This window comes from Triticum urartu, chromosome 7 (assembly GCF_003073215.2).
Source record: "Triticum urartu cultivar G1812 chromosome 7, Tu2.1, whole genome shotgun sequence".
Taxonomy (NCBI): Eukaryota; Viridiplantae; Streptophyta; class Magnoliopsida; order Poales; family Poaceae; genus Triticum; species Triticum urartu.
In genome coordinates this window covers 716,064,499-716,091,845 of record NC_053028.1, presented here as the reverse complement: position 1 = coordinate 716,091,845, position 27,347 = coordinate 716,064,499, and the positions used below count along the sequence as shown (strand labels likewise).

At 44.6% G+C, this 27,347-nt stretch overlaps 2 protein-coding genes and 3 pseudogenes across 2 annotated transcripts; 3 read left to right on the top strand and 2 right to left on the bottom strand.

The window, feature by feature from the left end:
• Positions 1-475: 475 nt before the first annotated feature.
• Positions 476-5,989, bottom strand: LOC125525491 (annotated as a pseudogene).
• A 1,492-nt stretch (positions 5,990-7,481) lies between these two features.
• On the bottom strand, positions 7,482-10,820 carry LOC125519630 (annotated as a pseudogene).
• Positions 10,821-11,258: 438 nt separating this feature from the next.
• LOC125519629 lies at positions 11,259-15,664 on the top strand (annotated as a pseudogene).
• A 4,950-nt stretch (positions 15,665-20,614) lies between these two features.
• On the top strand, positions 20,615-21,605 carry LOC125519628 (receptor-like protein EIX2). The gene has a single exon (XM_048684369.1). The coding sequence runs from the start codon at positions 20,615-20,617 to the stop codon at positions 21,470-21,472; it is 858 nt and encodes a 285-aa protein (XP_048540326.1). The 3' UTR covers positions 21,473-21,605.
• A 3,217-nt stretch (positions 21,606-24,822) lies between these two features.
• LOC125519627 (putative disease resistance protein RGA4) lies at positions 24,823-25,663 on the top strand. The gene has a single exon (XM_048684368.1). The coding sequence runs from the start codon at positions 24,830-24,832 to the stop codon at positions 25,661-25,663; it is 834 nt and encodes a 277-aa protein (XP_048540325.1). The 5' UTR covers positions 24,823-24,829.
• The last annotated feature ends 1,684 nt before the right edge of the window (positions 25,664-27,347 follow it).

Sequence of the window (27,347 nt, the reverse complement as noted above, 5' to 3'; positions counted from 1 at the left end):
CATTCATGCCGATTTGATTTGATGTAATCAAGCAGCTGCAGGATGAAGATGTGTCTACAAGGCCAGCTAATCTTCCGTCCACCTGCACATCAATCAAGATTTGAAGTAAATGAGATAACCAAGAAGTAGCATTGGCTGAGCTGGGTTTAATAAGCATAGCAAGGATGTTCATTATCAAGTACTAGCAGTGTAGAGCAAATCATTGACACGGAGTTAACTGTCCAAATCATGCATGCTATCGATTGAATGGACAACCAAAACAATAGCCAATGCAGAAAGGGCAATAAATACTAATAGGTGGGTATCTTTCCATGTAGTTTAACATATCACCAAGGGATATAATGATTTCCACTGAGATTACTCAATTAATTAGCGCCATAGCAGAAGAAGGAAATAAGAAGATCAATGTCCCTTGAAGCACAACTAATAGCAGAGAAAAAAATGATTACCAAATCCGGTGCAGAGGACGAGCTGATCTGGTCTCCTTAGCTAACTCTCATGCACCCTCTCCTTTCCTCGATCTGCTGTTAATCGTCGGTGTACTTCTTGTTCCTTGCTTTTATCTTCTGAACTGGATGCAACTACTGCCGCTTGCTCTACAGCCATTGTGTGAACTAATAAAGCAGAGGAAAGATGGAATCAATTGGATAGGGCGTAAACGATAAAATAGACACATACAGCATAAATTCAAACAAATATACTACCAGGTATGTTCTTTTACCTCCAGATTCAATCAAGTGCTGGGACAGTGCATCCCTCGTCCTGACGGCGTCCTCATCTGCTAGTTGCCGCACTTGAGCGGTGTAACTCTCCTCCTGATCCCCCTCCATGTCTATCACTATGTTATGCAGCGCACAACATGTGCCGATTGTCGAGTGCATCTCAGTTTGATTATTTGGATGCCAACCTTCTCCCTGTAGGCATTTCCACGTGTCTTTCAGCCTTCCCAACGCCCTTACTGCAACGGCTGTAGCTGCAGAGTGTCTCCTGTTGAACTCCACTTTGTAGTATGAGAGTGAGACACCATTTTCCATCTGGTAAGGTGTCAGGAGCCACGGACGAAGAGTGTATCCAGTATCACCAATTATGTATTCCCCGACATCCAAGCCATCGATCTGATAACCTCATTGTACTTCCATTAAGCCAAACACCATTCTCGCACTTCTCAAGGAGCTCAGAGTCGAGCAAAAGGCTCGATTGGTTCATACTAGCTGACAAGTTCCACCAAATGTCTAGGAACCTCATATCTGGATCTACGACGACTTGGATTAGCTCGCTCTCATTCTCCACGTCGTCACAGTTTCTTGATCCAAACGAGATACGAGCAGTATGTGCAATGCCACAACAGTTTGGCAGGCCGTGGATCTTGTCAAATTTGTGCTTAATCTTCTCCATTTTAGCGGAGCCAGGCCAGCTGCAGTGGTGCATTGCTCGCTCCCACATAGCCTCAATAAACACCTGAGTTACCAGCGAGACAATTGACTCGTTCACACCAAGAGAGGATCCTACGATAACTGGTGACTCACCAGAGTTCAACACTCTCAAAGCAATGGCTACTCGATCTTGTAAAGACATTACTCTCCCATCAACAAAGGTCTGATTCCTTGCCATCGTATCTTCAAGAAATGGGATCCTCACCAAGCTGCAGATGTAACTGAAGGTACTTCTTCTCATTTTGTACACAGACTCAAATCCTTGTGCGTCCAACATAGAAGATAAGGTATCTGCATGGCAAGAAAAGTACAAAAGTGGTTACATGATACTCTATATATGTTAAACTCGAGAAAACCTAGAAGAACAAGTAAGAAGACAAATACTCCCTCTGTAAACTAATATAAGAGCATTTAGATCACTAAAGTAGTGATCTAAATGCTCTTATATTAGTTTACGGAGGGAGTACTTAGCAACATGCACTAGGAAGGTACAGAATATATGGACGAAAAGCAGGAGATAAAATCAAATAAACTTCTAAACTGGCAGAAAGAGTGCTCAAACAAATTAAGACAAAGCTTGTATGTTTGATTTTCTATACCTTCAAATATGGTAGGGCTGCTAATATTTGAATCCAACTTGCAGCTGTCTCCTCTCGTGTACAAAACGTACCATTTTCTTTGGTTGTCTCCATCGCCTGCATATGCCTTGACATGCTCCACTTGGCTGAACTTGTCCCACTCAGTGCCAGATTGTCCCGCGGCTACCGCACAGAGCAACCATAGCCTGCAGAATAACTGCAAATGCCTTAGCCTTATGTCTTTCATGTATTCTGGGAGTTTTTCCATGGCGTAATCCTTCAAGACCAGCCTCTCGAGTGAAGCGATACGCTCCAACACCTTCAACTTTGGGCCGATCCAGATGGTAAGCTTCTGCAGATTGGGGAGATTGGTGATCCTCTCCAGGTCGGGGCAATCATTCACTATAAGCTCAACAACAGAAGGAAAGCTCTCAATGTAGCTGAGCTGCTTGACATGTTCTACAAATAATTTTTTCAAAGAGGTTGCATTGGAGGCAAGGACCGGAGGAACATGCCTCAGTCTGCATCTATTGAGCATAAGCTCCTCCAAACGGGGCATCGCTTGTACTTGCTCCTCCCACTCCCACTCCTCCCATACCACCATGTCGAACAACTTCAATACATTTAACCTTGGAAATGAAGCTGCTGCCGCCTGCAAAAATCCAGTCCCAACATGTTTGATGCATGGAGCACGACAGACCTGTAGAACCTGTAGACTGGGGAGCTGGCACAACCCATTAGGAAGTTGTGTGCAACAAGCCAGATCATAAAACAATATAGTCTTCAAGTTGTTGAGGGGCACCATTGATGTGGACATCATCCAGCTCAGGAGTTGCCGGCCAAAATACCCACTGATATGAAGATCTTCTACACCAGGTGGAGGGCAGAGCTTATCAAGAACCTTCTCAATTCGTTGCTGCTCTTCCTCAGAGACACCTTCCTTCTCTTTGACCAACCCATCATCTCCCAGTTTACTGGTGCAGTACATGATTAGACTGATAAGATGCATCTTCTCGCCGAGCCTAGCATTAGCAGCAAACGAGGCAGCAGATACATTCTCCAATTGAACTAATTCAAGAAACCTGAGTTGGGAAAGAGGCCCCAACTCGTCCAAACTGCACCAATCACCATCCATGTGGGCTCGAAACTTACTTAGTTTCCTCATATTTGTCAGACCACTAAACCCTCTAGGTATCATACTTGCTTTGGGAAGTGAAAGTAACCTTAGCTGGTCAAGCTTCACAATGCTATCAGGAAGATTCACCAATTTTATACATCCAACAAGGACAAGGAATTGCAACAGTTTCATCTTGCCAATGTTCCCTGGAAGTACAGATATACCAGCATTTACTAGTGTTAGATACCTCAGGTGCTTAAGCTGATGCAACGATTCAACCAATACAGCCATATCTGCAGATTCTATATGCAGAGTCCGCAAACTAGAAAAATTAACCAATGAATCACCAGGCATCATCTTAATCTGGATAGTTGAGATCAATGTTCTCACTGATTGTTGTGCCTGTAGAGATTTCCAATCAAGTTCACCTGATTGTGATTGGTCAGTTTCTATGGACAACCGCAGAAAGTTTTGTGAACTAAGTTCAGCAAGAATATCATTATCTCCATCTTTAGCCATGAGTGCTTCATCTTTAGTCATATACTGAGCAAATGAGCGCACAACATCATGCATGCTGCAAACCCATAGATCAGCATACGATTTGTCTGGCTCTATAAGGTTCCTAGATACTAACTCCTTGTAGTATTTTTTTCCCAATTCTTCTAAATCATTAGATCCATATGAAAAATTCTACCTTTAGGAAGAAAAGAATAGTATAAAAAGCACTGCTTCAGGTAAGAAGGCATATATTCATAGCTTAAGTATACTGTGTGGTTGAGATCATCAGGCATTTTAGTTGTTGACCATTTAGAATCATCCAAAACCTGCTGCCAGTCACGACATAGCCCCCCACTTTCACGCAAGAGTCCTCCCATCACTTTAACAGCAATTGGTAAACAACCACATTTCTGTATAATTTCCAGTCCGATATCCTTTAGCGTATTGATGTGATCTTCATCTATCTTACTTGAGCATACCTGTGAATATACAGTACAAGGGACCGGTACAGTTAATTAACTATGTATAACATACATACTTTATGCCTAGCAGAAAACAAATTTTCTTTCCTTTTCTTTTTACAAGATGGAACATACTGCAGGAAGAATATACTTTAGCACTAATCTCTCATCCCTGTTATAGGAAGTAACTCCAAATTTAGCAGAAATCGTATACTGTTTTGTTCGTTTTCATATTTAAGGTAACATGAAATTATCTACTCCCTCGAGTGTCTATAATGCATAATACTACGACAAACATCAAGTACTAAATTTGTGTGCAAATTCTCTAGCAAAATTACTGCCAACTACTAGCCTAGTTATATTCGTGTTATATTCTTTTGTTGTATTGGCAGGGGTTCACCAAAATTGTTATTTTTCTGTCTTAAAATAACTTTTAATTTATATTATGTCCTATGCCACTGTTGACTATATATTCACAAAAGGTTACTCACTACATGAATATATGACCCATGTCTCTTCACGGGTAGACATGATACATATATAATTATCCAAATTTCTAATTATTTTCAAACTTGATTAGAAAAAATCTAGGTGTCTTTGAATGTGTCTCGATTAGTCTTGTGGCATATTTCCTTGTTTAGCACCATGCTTTGTTGGCACTTGCAAAATTACTGACAACCTCTTACCTCCAAGAGGTAACAGTACATAGAAGTCACTAAATTACATGTAATTAATGGCTCATTAATTTGGGAGCATCCTAACATTTCTCTTAATTAACAACATAGTACTCTTAATACGAAGATGGAGATAGATTATTCACTTCACTGAAAGATTAGTATTTAATTAAGAACATACCTGCTTCTTGAGCAATGACCAAGCATCTTCAGGCGCTAATGTGTCGACATGGTGGTACGGCAAGATAGCTTTCACGCCTCGGGCAACACCTTCATCTCTGGTAGTGACGAGGACTCGGCTGCCTGAAGCAGCAGCATTGAATAAGGGTATTTTCAGCACGTCATCCCATGCTCTATGGTTCCACATATCATCCATTACCAGAATGGTCTTGTGGTCAATCAATCTGTTCTTGAGGGTTTCATGAAGGCTGGTCTTTGCACTTTCAGGTGGTTGGGCATCTCCTCCGGCTTCGATGATGGCCCTTCTCAGCAGATCAACATCATTGAAGTTTTGGTTGACGCTCAACCATATCTTTTTGCTGAATTTACCTTGGATTGCCTCGTCATTGAAGACCTTCTGGGCGAGGGTGGTCTTGCCGATCCCACCAACACCTACGATGGCAACCACCTTGATGCCATTGTTGACATCCTTTCCTGTATGCATGATCTGGGCCACCAGTGCTCTTGTGTCTTCTTCAATCTTGTCTCCAACAATAGCCGACCGGTCAAAGTCCCCTACCGTCTCCTGGTTTGGATTACCATGGTGAGAGGCATGGGTGTTGCTGCGATGATCCTCATAGGACCCAAGATTCATAAACATGAAAGCAGCGCTCCGCTCCTTGATGGAGTCGAGCCTCTGGTTGAGCGCCTTGATGCGGGTGCCGATCTCATGAGCATGGAAGGGATTCCGCATGCAGAAGAGCAAGGGTTTGAGACACCCTGCATTAACCGAGGATGATCCACGCTCCATGGCCTTGAGCTGGCAGAGGTCAAGGATGTCAGTAGCTTCGTACATGGCACGCTTGAGCTGCCCCACCCACTCTCGAACAGTCTCGTCGGTGATATTCCTCCTATCGGGATCGGCCAGGAAGTTCTTGAGGTCCCGAAGCTTGTCTCCCATCTTGTCAATCTGGCCGGAGACGCCCAACATCGTATTCACCTCATCTGTTGCTGTCCGCGTGAGCATGTCCACCAGGTAGGACGCAAATGCATCCAGCACCATCGCCATTGTTGCTGGTTAATTTTTCTGCAATAACAAGGTAATGTCAAATTCAAGCAGGAAGCTTAGCTTGCTAGGCGTAAAGAGAGGCAAATCACACTTGAACTACCTAACCAACCTTTGGGATGGATGGACAACGCAGACGGCGGAGAAGACCTCAGGGTCAGCGTGACAGCAGCAACCTAGAGGAGCAGAAGCTTAGATCCTCCTCCGGCGCGTTGCCTCTGGGATCACTAGCTCAGCTCCTCTTCTGACGCGCTGCCGCCGGGAGGAGCAGTTGAGCTCCTCCGGTGAGTTGCCTCCACGAGCAGCCGCTCAGATCCTCCACCGGCGCGTCGCCTCCATGACGCGGCAGCTACAGTAGCAGTCGGACGCAGAGTAGCTTGGCGTACTGGCAGACAGATGCTCTCCGGCGACGCATAGTAACTAGGTGGAAGTGGACGGGAGCGAGTGAGGAGTGAGACTGTGAAAGCCATTGAACGGAGTAATAACAGTACCAGACAGCTGCATTGGACGGAGGTAATTAACAATTTACATAGCGTGGGCTACTACCAGGTTTACAGACATATTTATTTGGCTTTGTGGTAATGTTTACAGACCTATTAGATCTGCGCAAAATTGTACGCTAGCTAGCCAAGTTGTTTACTCTGTGTGCCTGAAACACTCCTTGCCATTCGTTATTAAGGATTTCGCATCCTCCAAAAAAAGACCGAAAGGACGCCATCTTTCTTTGCCGACATTCATATGCCCCCAAAAAAACTCACAGCTAACAGGGTAATTACAGTGGCAGACAACTTCCTTGGACAGAGCTAATTAACTAATTAGCTAACATGGACTACTGTCAGGTAACTGATCCATCTTGTTTGATCTGTTTAGCCATTGGTTTAACTTTGCATCCACATAGCTAATTGTGCCCACCACATGCAGTTTGCAATAAAAGGAGAGCTAGCACAGTGCAGGATGGAGTACTTTACTTATGGTTTATATAACCAAACGAGCAAACGGCTGAACTGAACGAGCAAACCGATGCAGTATAAACGTAGCCCAACTCATGTTTTGCCAAGTCATCCATGAGAACCAAAATTCACATAAGCAAGAGTTGTGAATCAACAACTTACACTACAAATTTATGAGGCATCAAATGCATGAGCATGCTACACAGAAGGAGTTCGAAGTCAAATTTTGGACTGTGGGAGGTCTCGACAAAATATTCTGTATAGATTATTGGCAGCATCCTGATGACAGAAAAACGACATTAGCTACTGGATCTCAAACTTAGCCAAGAAAAGAAAATACACATAGGATACCTAGCATGTAAGAGAACAATAAACTGAACAAGATACTGCACATGGTTTATGTTTCAAGCCAGAGCAAATTTAGGAAGATCCTAGCCTTTCCTTTCTTCCTTTCCTTTTTTCCTTTTTTTCCGCGCTCGTTTCACGATTATTGAGCGGCTGACAAACCTTGGTGTCATGATGTGTGCCTCCCTGCCACCGGGATGCTACCGTTCCAGTGTTGGGTGTTTTGGTGGATGAAACAACGATGAAGGGCTTCTGCAGAATGCCATGGAAAGATCTTTCAGGTGCGGCAAGTCAATACTGAAGACATCAGCTGCAACCATGCAGTGAAATATTTCGAGAACCTCAAGGGACAATGGCAACAAACTTGACCCACGTGTCAAGTCTAAAGAAGGGCAGCTCCGTAACTTCATTTCTGAAATAGCGGTAGCAGCTCGTAATCCCCCTAGTGATCTAAAACACCAGCACGAGTCGATGTACAAGTAATGAAGCTTCGTCAACTGTTGGAGGACATCTTGTGACGGAAGTGTAGTTAAAGTCATAATATCTTTTAATGACAAACGTCTCAGTGAAGTGAGACCATTAAGGCAAACCGCTAATGCTCCATCTGTAACGTTGCAGGAAGAAAGGAAAAGCCGAGAAAGCCCTGACGGCGGAACCAGTGGGAGGCCGATGTTCGTTGTACAAATGAATCTTATCCTCTCCTCATGGCAACACAACCATGCCTTAATGATATCCTCTTTTAACAATACTTCACCCCGCTCTCTTTGTAGAGCACTTTCAATGGTTTGAAGAAGAGAAATATCAGCACACATAAATGTCATCAGCCACTTCAGAGATGAATGTTTCGACAATAGTACTTTCCTGATTTTGGATCCCGTATCCACCTCCCACATGGAAGAAAGCCGTGACTCCAAGTTGTGTATCATCATGGTGTTCTGCCTTTGGTCATGTTGTTCTAGCTCATCTTTAGAAATAAACATAATCGACATGCATTTCTCAATCTTCAACTCTTCAAGCCTGGTTGGAAGAGAAGGCAATGTCTTCAGGTTTGGGACATTCTCGAGGCGAAGTGAGGAGCAATTCCTGAGGAGAGAAGCATTGGATGGTAGTGTTTCTAAGGCACTGCAATCAACAAGCTGTGCCTCCAAATTCTGGAAATAAGAATTGTCAAGTAACCAGCCTGGGTATTTTGCATATCCATAACCTTTGATAGTAAGGCCCCTAATTTGAGGCGGTGGCATAAGACCTTCAGGAATTTCCAAATGTAAGCTATCATATGCAGACATGTCATTTTTGTCACTCCATTCAAGGTGCAAGCTCTCAAGATGACTTTTCTCATGTAGCTTTGCTTCTAAGGCTTGACCCTTCCCAGTGACATTCTCGAGATTTTTGATACTTAAACTGCCTCCAAGGTCATTCATGTCCTTCAGCTGCTCCACCTCATAGCCCATGTGCTTTTGTACGAAAAATTGTTTGAGATGTTGGAGCAAAGTTAACTTGCCTATGTAAGGGATTTGACCACACCTTTCACCTTCAAGATATCTCAACTTACTTAAACTAGATAGTTTTGGGGGCAAAATTTTAACGTTGTCATTGAACTGATGTACTTGCAGGTGGTAAAGAGTACACAATGATCCAGACATTTCAGAGACTGAAGTTCCTTTGAGGTTCAGGTATCGAAGGTGCTTCAATTTACCAACAGATTCTGGTAGCTTGCTGCTGTTGTAAAACCTCAGACTAAGTACACGTAACTTCTTCAAATTCTGCAGCACCTGCTGGAAAATATCTCTTGCATCATCTGTGAGTGGATCAATACAAACAAAGGTGCGTAAATGATGTAGGCTGCATATAGAGTGCTGATGTTGCTTCAAACTCTTAACTCAAACAGATAGATGTCGAACGGTGCATGGTATTGTTGCCACCTTATCATCTTCTAATCTGTAGAAGACTTCTTTGGAAAGTGACTCTGCCAAATCATGAACGAGATCATGCATACGACAGTATTTCCCAATTGTGCCATTTATGTAAACTGGTTGAAAGAATGAAACAGAGAGCAACTCATCAAAACAATCCCTTCCAATATCTTCCTGTCTCTTGTTCACATCGCACGAATCAATAAGCCCCTCTGTTACCCACATGTGGACAAAATCCTCAATGGAATACCAGCGGCCTTTTGGATATAAACTGCAATACAGAAAACACCTCTGCAGACATGGATCTAACTTTTCATAACTCCACAGAAGTGCTCTGCTAGGATTGCTTAAGTTGTCAATCCTTAGAGCATCTTCCCATGCAGCCTTATCCTTTTTCCTGCTCAGCCGTGAACCCACGATTTTTGCTGCCAGAGGAGATCTTCCAAGTCTTTCAGCAAGCTTCTTTGCAATAGTTTCTAGCTGCTTACGGACCTTCTGGTCTCCGATTGCTGCACCAGAAAAGGCATGGTCCTTGAAGAGTGCTAAGATGTCGGTATCTTCCATGTCTTTCAAACGAATAATTTCATTACAACAAAGAGGAGCTGGGAGTATATTTGATCGAGAAGTTACCAAAACTTTGCTTCCTGCATGTTGACATACTAGAGGAAACAATAGTTTTGCCCACTCCATCTCATTGGTGCTTTCTTCAAACCAGACATCGTCCAACACAAGCAGGAATCTCCTTTTTTGCTGCAGTATGTCCCTTAATATGCACTGGAGAGTATCAAGATTATCAACGGGAGGGCACTTCCCTCCTTTTGCCGATTCAATAATCAACCGTGTATGGCCACTGACATCAAGTTTGCGTGAGATGCAGACCCACATCCTGACCTCAAAGTGCTCTTTTACCCTCTTGTCATTGTAAACATATTGTGCCAAGGTGGATTTTCCCATGCCTCCAAGTCCAACAATGGCTATACCAGAATACCTGCTTGTATCAGACTCAATAGCAATTGGCTTGGCAAGAAGATCTATAATATCATCGCGATCCTTGTCACGACTGATCACTTTCAGAGGTGCAAATGATGTGCCAACTGGAATAACAGCTGCCGGTGCTGCAAAGGCATCGACACTATTAGCAGCAGGTAAGCATAGCAGTTCACGGAAATCCCTGGCTTTTGACAGGATGGCCTTCAGATCCTTCAGCTGGTCAAGCAGCCGTTTGTTCTTTGGCTGCAGATTGGATAGCCTGCTCGACACAGTGTGTAGATGCTTCATAATAGCATTACTGGAAGATGCATGTTGTATCAAAGAATCCCTCCCCTTCTCTGCTTCACGCTTGAGGATGTTGTACCCATGCTCATCTAGCAGGTCCTCAGCTTTACAGAAGGCGTCTTTGAGCTGCTGGATCCAGTTGTTCAACATTGGCCTGTGAGGGCTCTTGTTAGCTACTTCAACCAGTAGAGCGAACTGTGGCATGATGTTGGTCTCCAGTTCATGGAGCTCACTCGCCATGTCCACACCAAGACACCTTGCAGGGTCAGCTAGGATATTTTTCAAGATCGGTGATACCACCAACTGTATGCCGGCCCGTACGCCAGCCACAGCCAGCACCACCTCCGCCATGGAAGCACATTGTGGGTATAGGGGAGGATGTATCTCTCTTATTTTTTGTTTCTTGGAAGTAGAAAGAACAAAATACCATCTCTTTATGCCTTTGATTTACAAGAAATCGATGGCAATATACAGTTGCAACTGGGTAACAATGATAATGATGTGCATCAAAGGAACGACAATATATAAAGGCATATTATGACAAATTGTACTTGCAGTTTGTTACCACAGGCTTTCTTTCTTTCCCGTCACCATCAGTGGCCAGTTTCCAATAGTAAATTGGTGATAGGTTAACTAATTACCTCAAGGCATAATCAGCAGTAAATATAGGTTAACGATTTACTGCATCTGCTAAGACAAAGTGCATGCATCAGTGGTTACAGCAACCTACCTCTGCATCTTATCTGCTAAGGGGAATGAATGGCAACCTCCCTCCAGTCCAGGGGCAGGATGGAGCTCTACCCGCTGATTCTGATTAAGATTCAGATGCCCCTCCCATGGGCCACCGATTCAGATTCAATTGGATGGATCAAGAACATATATAGCTCCGTCAGGGGCAGGATGGAGCTCACCATAGCGGCCGCGCCCACTGCGGATGACTCCTGGTGGCGGCCCGAGGTCAAGTGTTGTTCTCCTAAATACTGAACCCATTTTTTCATTGCATTTTCTTAACATAGTACGGACTTGAACGCTCATGCACACTATGAGCACTTTCGAGAGAATGAGCCGGTATACTATCTTGAGATTTACAAAGTCACCGTAAGCGCCTCGTAGTGGATGGGAACGTCTCATCCCAGCAAACGCACATCGTCAAAAATTCTAACATAAATCCATAAGAATCAAACGGAGGGAGCACAATAGTTTATTGGCTACATAAAAAAGACAAATATCTGGCCAAAAAGCAAAATACGAGCCCGTTTTCATTCACGTGTCTCTTTTTTAATAACACCACATACGAATACGCATATAGATGCAAATTTGTACACATATACTGTACATCTATATCTGCGTATCCAAAAAAGTCCAGAACATTTTGCTGGTATATAAAAAATGTTTTTTCTCAAATAAATAAATGAATTATAATGATTTTGATATTTTTTTAAACGTCTCCATGGAGCCTCCTCTGAATCGATTTCTAGCACCCATCTTGTGTGCAGTGTTTGGCATGGTCGACTGTCCTAATCATCGCTATAAATTCACTAGGTACAAGAAAAGTATGCATGCGTGCTTGGCCACAACTTCACTAGAAGAAAAGTATGCAAGACCATGACCTGAAACAGGGCGGGTCAAGTCTCTTGCCCTAATTACTGGCCACAACCTGGTCTGCCGTGCTGGGCAGGGTCGATTGTCCGAATCATTATAAATTGTAGCAATAACTTCAGCGTACGAAGTATACATGAAAAGACCAGTACGCGGACCTGCTCGCTCCACTGTCTTCTCCGTCTGCCATTTCCGACCAATCTGACCAAGCTCGCGCTCCTCGTTCGAGCAACTGCACTACTCCTTTGCTTGCTCATCTCCCAAGCAGCATCCACTTCCCATGGTCAAGCGACTGTATCAGAGGCTTGCCTTAGCAGTGAGCGAGATGCGCTCCTGTCCTTCAAGGCAAGCCTCCTCGACCCAGCTGGCCATCTCTTGTCATGGCGCCACGGCGACGACTGTTGTCAATGGAAGGGTGTTCGATGCAGCAACCGTACTGGCCACGTAATCAAGCTCAACCTCTCAAACACATCATTGAGCTTGTCGGCAGGAGAGATGGGCTCCTCTTTGGCTACTTTGCAACACCTGAGGTATCTTGATCTGAGCTATAATGATTTCAACAGCACAAGCATACCTGTTTTCATGAGTTCCCTTGCCAACTTAAGGTATCTCGACCTCTCGTGGGCACTTTTCAGTGGGACAATACCTTCCCAACTTGGCAATCTCTCCAAGTTGCAATATCTCGATGTCAGTTGGAATGATTATGATGGTCTTCAAGCAGTGAATCTTGCATGGTTGCCACGCCTCTCTTTGTTGAGTCATCTTGACATGAGCTTGGTGGATCTTAGTTTTGTGGAGGACTGGGTTCACACGTTTCACATGCTCCCTTCTCTTAAAGTGCTTTGCTTGTCCGGATGTGGCCTTAATAGTACCATGGCTGGTAGTAATTTACATTCCAAGTCCAACCTCACACATCTCGAGGTCCTTGATATGTCTGATAACTACTTCTTTGGCACTTCATTCAAGCACAACTGGTTTTGGAACCTTACAAGCCTCAAGGAGCTCGACCTCTTTGGTTGCGGCTGGAATGGGTCCATTCCCAATGAACTGAGAAACATGAAGTCCCTCCAGGTCTTAAACTTGGGTGGGAACAATCTTAAGGGTTTGCTACCAACCAATTTAGAAGATCTGTGTGATTTGAAAGTGTTGGTATTTGATTTTAACAACATTAACACGAGCATGTCTGAGTTCATGGATCGATTGCCAAGGTGCTCATGGAATACATTGCAAGAGTTGTCAGTACAGTGTACAAATATGACCGGAAATCTACCCGTTTGGATTGGGAACATGACCAATCTCAGTGTTCTTGAAGCATCTGGAAATATGATGACTGGCCCTCTACCTGTAGGAGTAGGAGAACTTGGTAATTTGAAAGAATTGGACCTAGGATACAATAACTTCGACGGTGTGCTCCTGAAAGATCATTTCACAAGTTTAGGTAATTTAGAGAGTTTGTACCTCAACAACAATAACTTCAGCGGTGTGCTCTTCAAGGGGCATTTTGCAAGTTTAGGTAATTTGATGTTTTTGGACCTCAGCTACAACAACTTCAGTGGGGTGCTCCTCAGGGAACATTTTGCAGGTTTATGTAATTTGGAGTGGTTGGACCTCAGCTACAACAACTTCAACAGTGTGCTCCTCAAGGAACATTTTGAGAGTTTACGTAATTTGAAGTTGGCGCACCTCGGCTGCAACAACTTCAGCGGTGTGCTGTTGAAAAAACATTCTACAAGTTTGGGCAATTTAAAGCATTTGGACCTCAGCTATAATAAATTAAACAGTGTGCTCACAGAGGAGGATTTTGCAGGACTATTGAATTTAGAGTATCTAGACTTGTCATACAACTCTTTGAAATTAGCTATCAACCAAAAATGGGTTCCTCCATTTAGATTGAAGGTCGCAGGTTTTCGTTCATGCCATCTTGGACCTCATTTTCCAGAGTGGCTCAAATGGCAGACTGGCATTGATGTTCTTGTTCTTGGAAATTCAAACCTGGATGATGTTATTCCTGATTGGTTCTGGTTGACATTTTCCCGAGCTTCATTCTTGCATGCATCGGGAAACAAGTTGCATGGCTCATTACCGGAAAATTTACAACACATGGCAGCTGACCATATATATCTCGGGTCGAACAACCTTACAGGTCAAGTCCCATTGCTCCCAATAAACATATCCCGCTTTAACTTGTCTTCAAACTCTTTCTCAGGGTCATTGCCGTCAGACCTCAAAGCACCACTCCTGGAAGAGTTTTTGCTTGCAAATAATCAGTTGAGGGGCATAATCACATCATCTTTATGCCAATTGACAGGTCTAAAACGGTTTGACCTGTCAGGAAACAAGTTAACCGGAGATGTTATGCAATGCTTCAAGGAGCCGGGTGCAAACTCTGCATATCAGTTTGGTTCCAATATGTATAGTGTAGCGTTGAACAACAACAATTTCTCCGGTGAATTCCCCAAATTTCTTCAAAGTGCATCACAATTAAAATTCCTCGACCTTTCATACAATAGGTTCTCTGGAGTATTACCAAAGTGGCTACCCAAGAAAATGCCACAACTGCAAATCTTGAGGTTGAGGTCAAATATGTCCAGTGGCCGTATTCCAGAAAATCTCACTTCCATTGTCAGTCTTCATTATTTGGACATATCAGGCAACAATATATCAGGAAGCATACCATGGTCACTCTCAAACTTGAAGGCAATGAAGACCATAATATCCAAGGACACTACAGAGGATTACAACTTTGAAGAGAGCATTCCAGTAATCACAAAAGACCAAAAGCGTGACTATAGCTTCCAAATCTACAAGCTATTGGTGAATCTTGATTTGTCCAGTAACAGTTTAACATGACAAATCCCAAAGGAGATAAGTTTACTGATTGCCCTCACCAATTTGAATATATCGAGCAATCAGTTGACAGGAACAATCCCAAATCAGATCGGTGATTTAAAGCATTTGGAATCCCTGGACCTATCATACAACAAATTTTCTGGTGCAATCCCATCAGGTTTGTCGGCACTAACTTCTTTGAGCCACTTGAACTTGTCATACAACAATCTATCAGGTGCAATACCATCTGGACCACAGCTACAAACTCTTGACAATCAGATGTATATATACATCGGCAACCCTGGTCTTTGTGGTCCTCCTCTCTCCAAGAATTGTTCGGCAAATGAAGCACAACAAAGCAGCCTCGAAGATATAAATCATATGTCATCTGTTTATCTTGCCACGAGCATAGGCTTCGTGGTGGGTCTTTGGATAGTGTTCTGCACCATGCTAATGAAGAGAGCGTGGAGGGCTGCCTACTTTCAATTCATTGATGAGCTATATGACAAGGTTTATGTGCAAGTGGCTGTGAGGTGGGCTCGCCTCATGAAGAACAATCAAGACGATGCACCGTGAACAAGAAGTGCCCAATACCACTGCAAGCGAATTGTTTGGTACATGAATCTACATAACTTTTCAGTTTTCTATATTTTTGTATTTGAAGCACTAAGTGGGTCTTTGCTGGACGTCAATGCTATAATGGTATTTATATATTTGTACTCTATGGAATGAAGTGTATGGGTTCTGTTGGAATATTTAATCCCAAGTCGGACATTGTTCATGATGTACAGCCCCCACTCCGCGTCTTTATTATTTGCTCATTTGGTTTTATTGACAAACATCCTTCTTGCCGGGCTTGTACTTGCATTTACTATGAGGTTAGTTTGCTAAAGGGTTCGGTTATTATTTGGATCATATCTAATATCAAGCTTACCACAAGAGGAAAAGAAAAAACAAACAATGTTTTCTAGATAAAAAAACAGGAAAAGAACGGTGAGAATTTGGCAGTTCAATGCTATGATGTATCTATCAAAATGGTGGAGAATAACCAACTGACCTGGACAGCGTAAATCATTGAATTTTTTTTGCTGGTTACATCATTGAATTTTTTGATCTGGCAATGTTGGTGATGTAAGGAGTCCAGAGACAAATAGTCACGTGATTAACATGCATGCACAGAAACCTACGCCAAGTCCTTTCTCCCTGCATCGTACGCCCAACCTGCATCAATCCACGTCAGTGAGGAGAGCGCCACCATGATCCGCCGCCTGCGGTGGTTCCCCGGCAGCAGAGCTAGAAGACGATATTCTTTAAGTTGGAGACGAAGAATGAGAGATCTGGATGTGGCAGAGAGGGGAGATCAAGAGGAAGAATGAGAAAACAAGAGGAGGAGAGGCTTCTCCTCCTCTTGCTTCTCCCTCTGATCTCCTCTCTCTGTCCCTTGTTTTCTCATTCTTCCTCTTGATCTCCCCTCTCTGCCACATCTAGATCTCTCATTCTTCGTCTCATCTCCGCTCACCTCCTCTGTTTTCATCTCTCCACTGCCGGTGCCGGGTATATCAGCATGCATGTTTGTAGGTACGTCTTGCAGGCATGATGAGTATTCGTCCTCGCTATTGGAAAAATGTCAATCAAGAATCATTGACTAACCAGTGATTGGAAAACTGGGAATCCGGAATGGCTAACCAGTGACTGGAAATGCTGCCTAATGACGACTGGATTAATGCGGCACGGTGCTTTGAGATTAGCAATGCCACTAGATGAAGAAACAACATTGATTTGTTATTATTAGGAGTAGATTAGAAAAAAAAAACATTGATTCGTGGAGTTCAGAGATTGCACGCACAGAAATCTTAACCAAACATTGATGCGTGCTCCTTCCTTCCTTTCCACGTCACGATGAACCCCCAGATCGATCCCTCCATCTCACAAGACCGGATCAGCGCAGGTGAGGAGGGCGCCTCCATTATCTGCCGCCACGGCAACAATTCCCTGCCGGCGGCGCTGCAAGACGACGACATGCTCGGGGAGATCCTCCTCCGTCTCCCGCCCCACCCGTCCTCCCTCCCGCGCGTCTCCGCGGTCTGCAAGCGCTGGCGACGCCTCGTCACCGACTCTGGATTCCTCAGCTGCTTCTATGCACATCACTGGAACCCGCCGCTCCTCGGCGTCTTCTTCCATCACGGCGATAAGATCAATTTCACTTCGGTCCTACCCGCTCCTGACCGCATCCCTGATTGGCGGCTCAACCTGCCAATCGGCTACTTGTCGAACCGCCTTCTCGGGTGCCGCCATGGCCTTGTCCTCATCTTACACCGGTTCCGTGCGGAGGTCCTCGTGTGCGACCCCATCGCCGGTAATCAACACCATGTGCCAATTCCACCCGAGTTCAAGTGCGGCTACGTCCACGGGGCGGTGCTCTGCACTGCCCGTGACCAGGGCCACGTGCATGGCGGTTGCCACTCCACCCTCTTCAAGGTGGTCTTGCTGCTTGTGTCCACTAAGGATGATCGAGCCCTTGCCTCTGTTTATTCTTCCGAGACCGACACATGGGCCGATCTCATCGAAGCAGAGGTTCACTATCGAGATTGTTTTGGCTCTTATATTAGTACCCTAGTTGGTAATGTTGTTTATTGGTCATTTAAGTATGTGAAGAAGGGTATACTTGGGTTTGATTTGGAACGGCATAGCCTTGATGTGCTCGAGGGGCCTCCTCGTATGGAACATTGCTACAGCCATCAGATCGTTCAGACAGAGGATGACGCAGTTGGTGTCGCCATGATGTCTCATCATTACCATAACGTTGAAATGTGGCAGAGGATGATCAATTGTCATGGTGTTACCACCTGGGTGCTGTGGAAGACTATTGAAACAGATAACATTGTTGGGTTACCTCCTCGGATTGAAGGAGGGATGGTATTGCTTAAATTTATTGGAGGATATGTTGAGGATACTGATGAAATATTTATATGTGCGAAGGACGGTCTCTATATGGTTCAACTTAACTTGCTGCAATCAAGGAAACTTTGTGAAGACCGTAATATTAGTTCCTGCCATTCTTTCAAGAGTTTCTATGCACCAGGTAATATACTGTAGGTGTTTCCTAATTTCTATTTTATGTTTACTATATGTTCTCATTTACTATAGCTAGATAGACAAGCATAATTCATCACCACTTTTTTTTAGGAATGTCTCACCAGTTCATCGTTTTTTGCGTGTGTTATCGTTTAATGTGGCTAGCTCCATCCTTGAGAGATAACAAACAAAACATCAAATGAGTAATAGTGGAAAATCAAATGTTGAATGGTTAACTCATGCTTACTTTTAAAGATACTACTTGGAAATCATGTAATCCCATGGTGAATATGTTAGATTACTTGGAAAGAAACAAAGCTGATTGATAAATCTATTTAACAATGTGTTGGTATTTCCTATTGACTGGCTGTGATATATATATATGATTGATGATAGTGGAAAATCTTGATATACGAGGCTTAAACCCAAATCAACTGGATGCATGCATGCATAGTCATATACAGTATCTTTTTTTTTAATTTTACATATACAGTATCTCATCCAGGTTAAATTTTAATTTGTGCAGGAAGACTAGCTAGCCAGCCCCCTGTTGATGGTCTTCACCCTGCTGCTCAGCTTGGTAACACCAAATTGCGTGCGTGCCCGTCGATGCAACGCAGGTCCTTCATGGCAATGAAAGGGCCAGCCAAAGGCTAAAATCTGTGTTGTCATATATCAGATAAAGACGAGTGTCGTGTATCTTATACTATTGACTGTTTGTAGAAACTAGGGTTCTACTGGGTCTAGATCGGAGGTTGTAGGGGAAGGATGGACGAGGACGAGGACGAGGGCGCGGCGGCCGGCGGCTGGGCGCCGTCCTTGCGCGTTGGAGGCGGCGGCGGCTGAGGCTAGCGGCGGCTAGGGTTAGGTCTCCCGGCGCCCTAAGGAAGCCGAGCAAATATGATTGCTTCTTGCTTAATCTTAAAACGGGTCCTTACATGAGTTTATATAATCCTCGTAATGATATAATTGGGCTAAGCCCCTAACACAATAAGATAATTGGGCCAGACCCCTATCCGCCTAGCTGTAGCATGTGACGCTCATAACATTTCTCCCCGCCTGCACAAACAGTTCGACCTCGAGCTGGATGGTGGGGAAGCTCTTGCGGAACTCCTCGAGGTGATCAACCGTCGCCAAACACCTCTGCGGCAGCTGGGGTGGGCAGGTCGCCGAGCCCGGCAGCGGCGGCCTCCTCAATGTAGTCTGCGGCCTCTAGGTAGAAAAGTCGTGGGCAAACGTGGCCCGGCACGTAGGGCTTGTCGCAGTTGAAGCACAACCCTTGGCGGCGACGCTGGAGTTGCTCGGCCGGGGTGAGCCGGTGGAACGGGCGCGCCGCGGTCACGACGAGGGGTGTTGCGGAAGCCTGAGCAGGCTGACCCTGCGCAGGAACGTCCGGCCAGGGTGGCGGCCCAGCGGTCAGGGACGGTGACGCCTCCTGTATGGCCACCGCGCGGCGCTCGAACGCACGGGCGTAGTACATGGCCGTTTGGAGGTCCTGGGGTCCCTGCAGCTCCACGTCCACGCGGATATGATCCAGCAGAGCGCCGGCGAAGACCTCGGCCCGCTGGCGAGCCGTCACGCCGGGTGCGTGGCACGCCAGGGCCTCAAAGCGGTCGGTGAAGTCTTGCACCGTAGAGGTGAAGGGGAGACGGCCCAACTCCGCCAGCCGGCTCCTGCATATTCGCGGCCCGAAGCGAAGGAGGTAGACCTCGCAAAAACGCTCCCATTGAGGCATGCCGCCCTCGTCCTGCTCGAGAGCGTAATACCAAGTTTGTGCGGTGCCTTGGAGGTGATATGAAGTGAGCCAGGTGTGGTCCGACGCGAACGTGTGTTTCTCTCGGAAGAATTGGTCACACTGATTAAGCCAGTTGAGGGGGTCCTCGGTGCCGTCATAGGTGGCGAAGGCGAGCTTGGCGAAGCGCGGCGCCGTCTGGGTATGACCGCCGTGGGGGTATGGCTCGGCAGTGCGGAGCAGCGGCGCCGGGTCGGTGACCACAAGGGGGCCCCCGTGGAACGGCGGCGCGTTGAGGCCAACGCAGGGGCCCGCGGAGCTGGAGGACCCACCGTACTGCGCCTGCTGCGACGGCACGTGCGGCGGTGCTGAGGCCATCGTGTAGACCGGCTGAGATGATGACTCGGTCAACCAAGCCGGTAGCGGGGACGGCGAGGGTGGGAACCGGACCTGGTGGACCGGGACTCCCACCTGCGCTGTCGATGCGGGGCCGGGACTCGACAAGGCCTCCAAGAATGGGACCGACGCCCAGCAAAGGTGCTGCCATTGTCGTGGCCTCCGCCGACGGCCAAGGGTTTCCCCGCCCAGCAAAGCTCCATTTCTAGAAGAGTTGTTGCTTGCAAATAATCAGATTGGAGGCATGATACCATCATCTTTATGCCGATTGGCTAGTCTGAAACGGTTGGACTTATCAGGAAACAAGTTAACAGGAGATGTTATGCCATGCTTCATGGACTCAGGTGCAAACTCTGCAAATCAGTTTGGCTCCCATATGTTAAGTTTAGCCTTGAACAACAGCGATCTCTTTGGTGAATTCCCAAAATTTCTTCAAAGTGCGTCACAGTTAAAATTCCTCGATCTTTCATACAATAGGTTTTCTGGAGGATTACCAAAGTGGTTACCCGAGAAAATGCCACAACTGCAGATCTTGAGGTTGAGGTCCAATATGTTCAGCGGCCATATTCCGGACAATCTCACTTGCATTGTTAGCCTTCATTATTTGGACATATCAGGCAACAATATATCAGGAAACATACCATGGTCACTATCAGATTTGAAAGCAATGACGACAGTAATATCTGAGCGCACTGCGGAGGATTACAACTTCGAAGAGAGCATACCAGTAATCATGAAAGACCAAAAGCGGGACTATAACTTCCAATTATACAAGCTATTAGTGAACCTTGATTTGTCAAGCAATAGTTTAACAGGACATATTCCAGAGGGGATAAGTTTACTAATTGGGCTCACCAATTTGAATTTATCAAGTAACCAGTTGATGGGAGAAATCCCAAATCAGATCGGTAATTTAAAGCATTTGGAGTCCATGGACATATCCTACAATGAGTTCTCAGGTGCAATCCCATCAAGTTTGTCAGCTCTAACTTCTTTACGCCACTTGAACTTGTCATACAACAATCTATCAGGTCCAATACCATCCGGGCCACAGCTACAAATTCTTGACAACCAGATGTACATATACAGCGGCAACCCTGGTCTTTGTGGTCCTCCTCTCTCCAGGAACTGTTCAGCAAATGATGGACAACAAAGTGGCCTTGAAGATATGAACCATATGTCATCAGTTTACCTTGGCACGAGCATAGGATTCGTGGTGGATCTATGGATAGTGTTCTGCACCATGTTAATGAAGAGAACCTGGAGGGCCGCCTACTTCCAATTTATTGATATGATATATGACAAGGTTTATGTGCAAGTGGTTGTGAGGTGGGCTCGCCTGATGAAGAATGCTCAAGACGATGCACCATGAACAAGAAGTGCCCAATTTCACTGCAAGCGAATTGTTTGAGACTTGCATCTAAATATATTTGTTCGGTTTTCTGTACTTTTGCACTGTATCTGTATTTGTAGTTTCTTCCCCAAAGATACGGGATGTATCATGATATATATTTGCAGCTTTAAGTGGATATTTGCTGTGTTGTAAACACTTAATGCAATTTGTACGTTTCTACCCCACCGAATGAAGCGTGCAGGTATTGTTGGATTATTTAAGCTGAAGTTGGGAAAATTATTTGTACTGCAAGGAGAAACATATACAACCCATAAAAGAATGGTCGCGGCATATGCCTGTTTCATCATATTGGATGTACCTTGATTTTAAATGAACTATTGATGTGTTGAAGTTGCCATCTTGCTTCTCTGCAAGTCTTACGGTTGCACTGATGGTTGGATCATGTGGATGTCGACTGAACGTATGTTCAGTTTACACCTATGGAACTAGTGGATTCAGAAGAAAAGAATGCTCGTCCCTCAGGCCTCAACTATGTAATGGTCACACAGACGACGCTGCCGACCTTGGCCTCGTCGATCCGCCTTCTTTTGCCGACGGTCTTCCATCCAATTCTCATGGAAACACTTCATTCATTCATTCATACATTCAGAAGAAGAACTGAGATTGCCATGATCTCACGAGAAAGAAGAGAGCAGAGTTGAGGTCGCCTTTTTACATGTTCAGTTTACGCCCATGTTGTTGTTGGTCGAAAAAAAATAATAATCAGGGATTCAGTTGAGAGGAGAGAAAAGTGTTGATTAATCTAAGCATTCACCAATCCTGCAACCTCAAAAATTAATTAATTGAGCGAGGTGAGATTAGCAAGCTCATGGCTAAGTCGTCTCTGCTCTGTAGTCTGTACAACACTAAATATTCAGAAATTTCAGTTTCTTTAGCTTGACACAGTTCTGAACCCCTTTTGGTAAAAAGAATTTGGTTGGTGTCACCAACTGAAAACATCTGCAAACCGAGTCACATCAGCTGAGAAATTTTTTGTTTTTTTGTTTTTTCTTTTGCTTTTTATTACATTTGTTTAGCCCTTCAAATATTCTTAACAAATACATTACCAAAGAACTTTAAATAAAACATTTGAAAAAAAAGTTAACCATGCGTTTGAAATGTGTTTAGAGAAAATGTTTCCCATGTATATGAAAAAATAAACAATGTGCGCGAAAAAAGTTGATTTGGTATTTAAAAATGTTAATCAAGCATTTCAAAATTTTAAACAAGGCTTTTAAAAAGGTTAAAAAACATTTGAAAAATGTTAAATGTTTATAGAAAAAATGTTGACCATGTATTGAAAAAATGTTAATCAATTTGAAAAAAAAATTAACCGTGTATAGAAAACATGTTAACCATGTATTAGAAATATGTTAATCTGGTATTTGAAAAACTGTAATCAGGCATTTAAAAATTGTGAAAATGTATGTAGAATTTTTACCATGTAGTCAAATGCCAATCTTGTATTTGAAAGCTGTTAATCAAGCAATTAAATTATTCTGAAAATGTATACGAAAAAATATTGATAGTGTACCTAAAAAACATTAAACATGTATTCGAAAATACTAAACATGTATTAGAGAAATATTCTTGACGTATACGAAGAATCTAGAATAAAAAGTAAAAGAAGAAATGAACAAAACAATTTAGCCCAAAAAATAAATAAAGGAAATCAAAGAAACAAGTGTGGAAGCATGAAATATAGTGAAAATAGATAACTAAACCGGTGAAGTCAACATAAAACTAAGAAATGAAGAACCAATAAAAAGAACAAAAAGAAAGAAAACAACCAAAAGGAAAAACCAAAGACACCAAAGTAAAAATATGGTACAGTGAAAAACTGAGAAGCAAAAAAGAAATCAGAAGAAAAACTAGAAAGAAATAAATATAATTGTAGAAAAATGAGGAAATGGAAGAAAAGAGAAATAAAAAAAAACCAGTGAAAAGCAAGAAAGAAACGAAGAAAACCCAAGAAAAAGTGGAAAGCAAGAAAAAAAATGAAGAAAAACGTTTACAAGCAAATAAAAACTATAAATTTGGAGAAACTAGCGAGGAAACAAAGGAAGCCTGTAAAAAAAGAAAGACTAAACTGGGTTGGCCCAACAGCGAAACCAGAGAGGGAAGCGCAACGAATGAACTTGATCGAAAATACTAGTGAACAGGGAAAAGACTAACCCCCCCTCAGTGACAATGAAGAAACACTCGCGTGAAGCAAGATATAGTCCAGGCGTTCATGAGCGAGGTTGGTTGTGTGTGCGTTTTTTCCCCTGCTTTTCCAAAGTTGGTCTTCTGGTAGTTTCTGTAGTTTTATAAATTATACTCATACATTTTTAGAAAAATGTCCGTACCATTCGAAACCACATTTCCATGAAATTTAAAAGAATTTGACCGGTATAAAGATGTCCATGAAATTTACATATTATGTATGTGCAGTTTTTTGAAAGCAAATAATGACATCAAAAATGTGCATATCACTGGAAAAATTCCAGGCATTTAAAACTTAATCACATGATTTTAAAAAATTAGTATCATGTACAAAAGGGTTCACTCATTTTTTACGAAAAAATATAAACTTTTTGAAAAGGAAATAAGTTTATGAAAAAAATGATAAAATATAAGTATCAAATATGAAAAGGTGAAAATGTTATAAACAGAACAAAATACACTAAAACGGGGTTCAGAAGAAAAAAAACCTGTCATCCAGGAGGGAGAAAGAACCACCCCCACCCTTGCTACTAGGTTGCAGCTCACATACATTGGCGATGGCTAACCACTACCGGCAATAAGTGAGATTTGGCATTTGCTACATTCCCGGAAGGAAGTAGCCGCCGCCGACAAGCAAGCAAGCATTTGGCGTGCGCGCGAGTGAAAAGGCCTTATCTTGCGGTGGCATCCAGTCCAGGCAATTAGGCAAAGTTGAGCTCAGATCCAATTCGATCCCCTGCTCGGCTGCTTTGCTTGCTTCACCGACGGGAAGGGAATGTGATGCTTTGCTTTGCTGCTCTCCACCTGTGGGGATGGAAATTGGGATGCTTTACTTTACCCTCCGCTTCTCCCCCACCAGCAGCCACATACTACTTCCAAACACCTCCGCTGCCGTGTGCTGTCATTTGTCGCCGCCGTCGTCCGCCGACCGCCGTGCATCCCATCCATCTCAAAGCCAAGGCTGGTGGTCTAGTTCAAGTTTAATTTGTCCCACCTACCTAGTTAAGCTTCTTGTGTACCTTGTCTTTAGAGCTAGTGTTCATGTTCTGTTTCCTTGTCTCTGGCTTCTACTATTTTAGTTAAAATTTTCCTCAACTGTCATAACAGAAAAAAAGACCAGCAAGTTGACCAATGGCGATGGTGCTGGATGCTTTTGCATCCTTCATCGGGGACTACCTCAAACAGGTCGTACAGTATGAGCTCGGAACGATGCTGGGCGTCTCCGGCGAGATCCACAAGTTGGGTGACAGGCTTCAGGACCTCAAGAACTTCCTCGCCGACGCCGATAGGAGAAACATCACCGACGAGACCGTCCAGGTCTGGGTGGCTCAGCTCAAGCGTGCCATGTATGAAGCTGCTGACATCCTCGACCTCTGCCAGCTCAAGGCCATGGAGAAGCGTGGGCCATCCTCTGCAGAAGCAGGGTGTTGCAACCCCTTGCTTTTCTGTATGCGGAATCCCTTCCATGCTCGGGAGATCGGCACCCGCATCAAGGCGCTCAACCAGAGGCTTGATTCCATCAAGCAGCACAGCGCTGCTTTCAACTTCATCAATCTTGGGTCATATGAGGATTGTCATAGCAGCAATGCCCATGCATCTCGTCATGGCAATCCTAGCCGGGAGACGGTAGGGGACTTTGACCGGTCGGCTATTGTTGGGGACAAGATTGAAGAAGACACAAGAGCACTGGTAGCCCAAATCATGCAGAAGGGAAAGGATGTCAACAATGGCATCAAGGTGGTCTCTATCATAGGTGTTGGTGGGATCGGCAAGACCACCCTTGCCCAGAAGGTCTTCAATGACAACACAATCCAAGGTGAATTCAGCAAAAAGATATGGTTGAGTGTCAACCAAAACTTCAGTGACGTTGATCTGCTGAGAAGGGTCATCATCGAAGCCGAGGAGGTGCCCAACCACCTGAAAGTTCAAAGACCAGCCTTCACGAAACCCTCAAGAACACATTGATCGACCACAAGACCTTTCTGGTAATGGATGATGTGTGGAACCATAGAGCATGGGATGACGTGCTAAAAATACCCTTAGACAATGTTGCTGCTTCAGGCAGCAGAGTCCTCGTCACTACCAGAGATGAAGGTGTTGCCCGAGGGGTGAAAGCTATGTGGCCGTACTGTGGAAATATGCCTAGAGGCATAATAAATTGATTATTATTATATTTCTTGTTCATGATAATCGTTTATTAATCCATGCTATATTGTATTGATAGAAACTCAGATACATGTGTGGATACATAGAACACCATGTCCCTAGTAAGCCTCTAGTTTGACTAGCTCGTTGATCAATAGATGGTTACGGTTTCCTGACCATGGACATTGATGTCGTTGATAACGGGATCACATCATTAGGAGAATGATGTGATGGACAAGACCCAATCTAAGCCTAGCACAAAGATCGTGTTAGTTCGTATGCTAAAGCTTTTCTAATGTCAAGTATCATTTCCTTAGACCATGAGATTGGTGCAACTCCCGGATACCGTAGGAATGCTTTGGGTGTACCTAACGTCACAACGTAACTGGGTGGCTATAAAGGTGCACTGCGTATCTCCGAAAGTGTCTGTTGGGTTGGCACGAATCGAGACTGGGATTTGTCACTCCGTGTAACGGAGAGGTATCTCTGGGCCCACTCGGTAGGACATCATCAAAATGTGCACAATGTGACCAAGGAGTTGATCATGGGATGATGTGTTACAGAACGAGTAAAGAGACTTGCCGGTAACGAGATTGAACAAGGTATCGGGATACCGACGATCGAATCTCGGGCAAGTATCTTGACATCGGTGGTTCATCCGATGAGATCATCGTGGAACATGTGGGAGCCAACATGGGTATCCAGATCCCGCTGTTGGTTATTGACCGGAGAACGTCTCGGTCATGTCTGCATGGTCCCGAACCCGTAGGGTCTACACACTTAAGGTTCGATGACGCTAGGGTTGTAAAGGAAGTTTGTATGTGGTTACCGAATGTTGTTCGGAGTCCCGGATGAGATCCCGGACGTCACAAGGAGTTCCGGAATGGTCCGGAGGTAAAGATTTATATATGGGAAGTCCTGTTTTGGTCACCGGAAGAGTTTCGGGGTTTATCGGTAATGTACCGGGACCACCGGGAGGGTCCCGGGGGTCCACCAAGTGGGGCCACCAACCCCGGAGGCTTGCGTGGGCTAAGAGTGGTGAGGGACCAGCCCCTTAGTGGGCTGGTGCGCCTCCCACAAGGCCCATGGCGCCTAAGAGGTGGAAAGGGGGCAAACCCTAAGGGATATGGGCCTTAAGGCCCATAATTGGTGCGCCTCCCTCTCCTCTCCCCCCTCTTGGCCGCCATCCTTGATCCCCATCTAGGGCTGCCGCCCCCCTAGGGGGTGGGAACCCTAGAGGGGGCGCAGCCCCTCCCCTTCCCTATATATATGAGGCATAGGGCTGCCCATAACACACGCGATTCGATCTCTCGTTGGTGCAGCCCTGCATCTCTCTCTCCCTCCTCTTCTGTGGTGCTTGGCGAAGCCCTGCAGGATAGCCACGCTCCTCCATCACCACCACACCGTTGTGCTGCTGTTGGATGGAGTCTTCCTCAACCTCTCCCTCTCTCCTTGCTGGATCAAGGCGTGGGAGACGTCGTCGGGCTGTACGTGTGTTGAACGC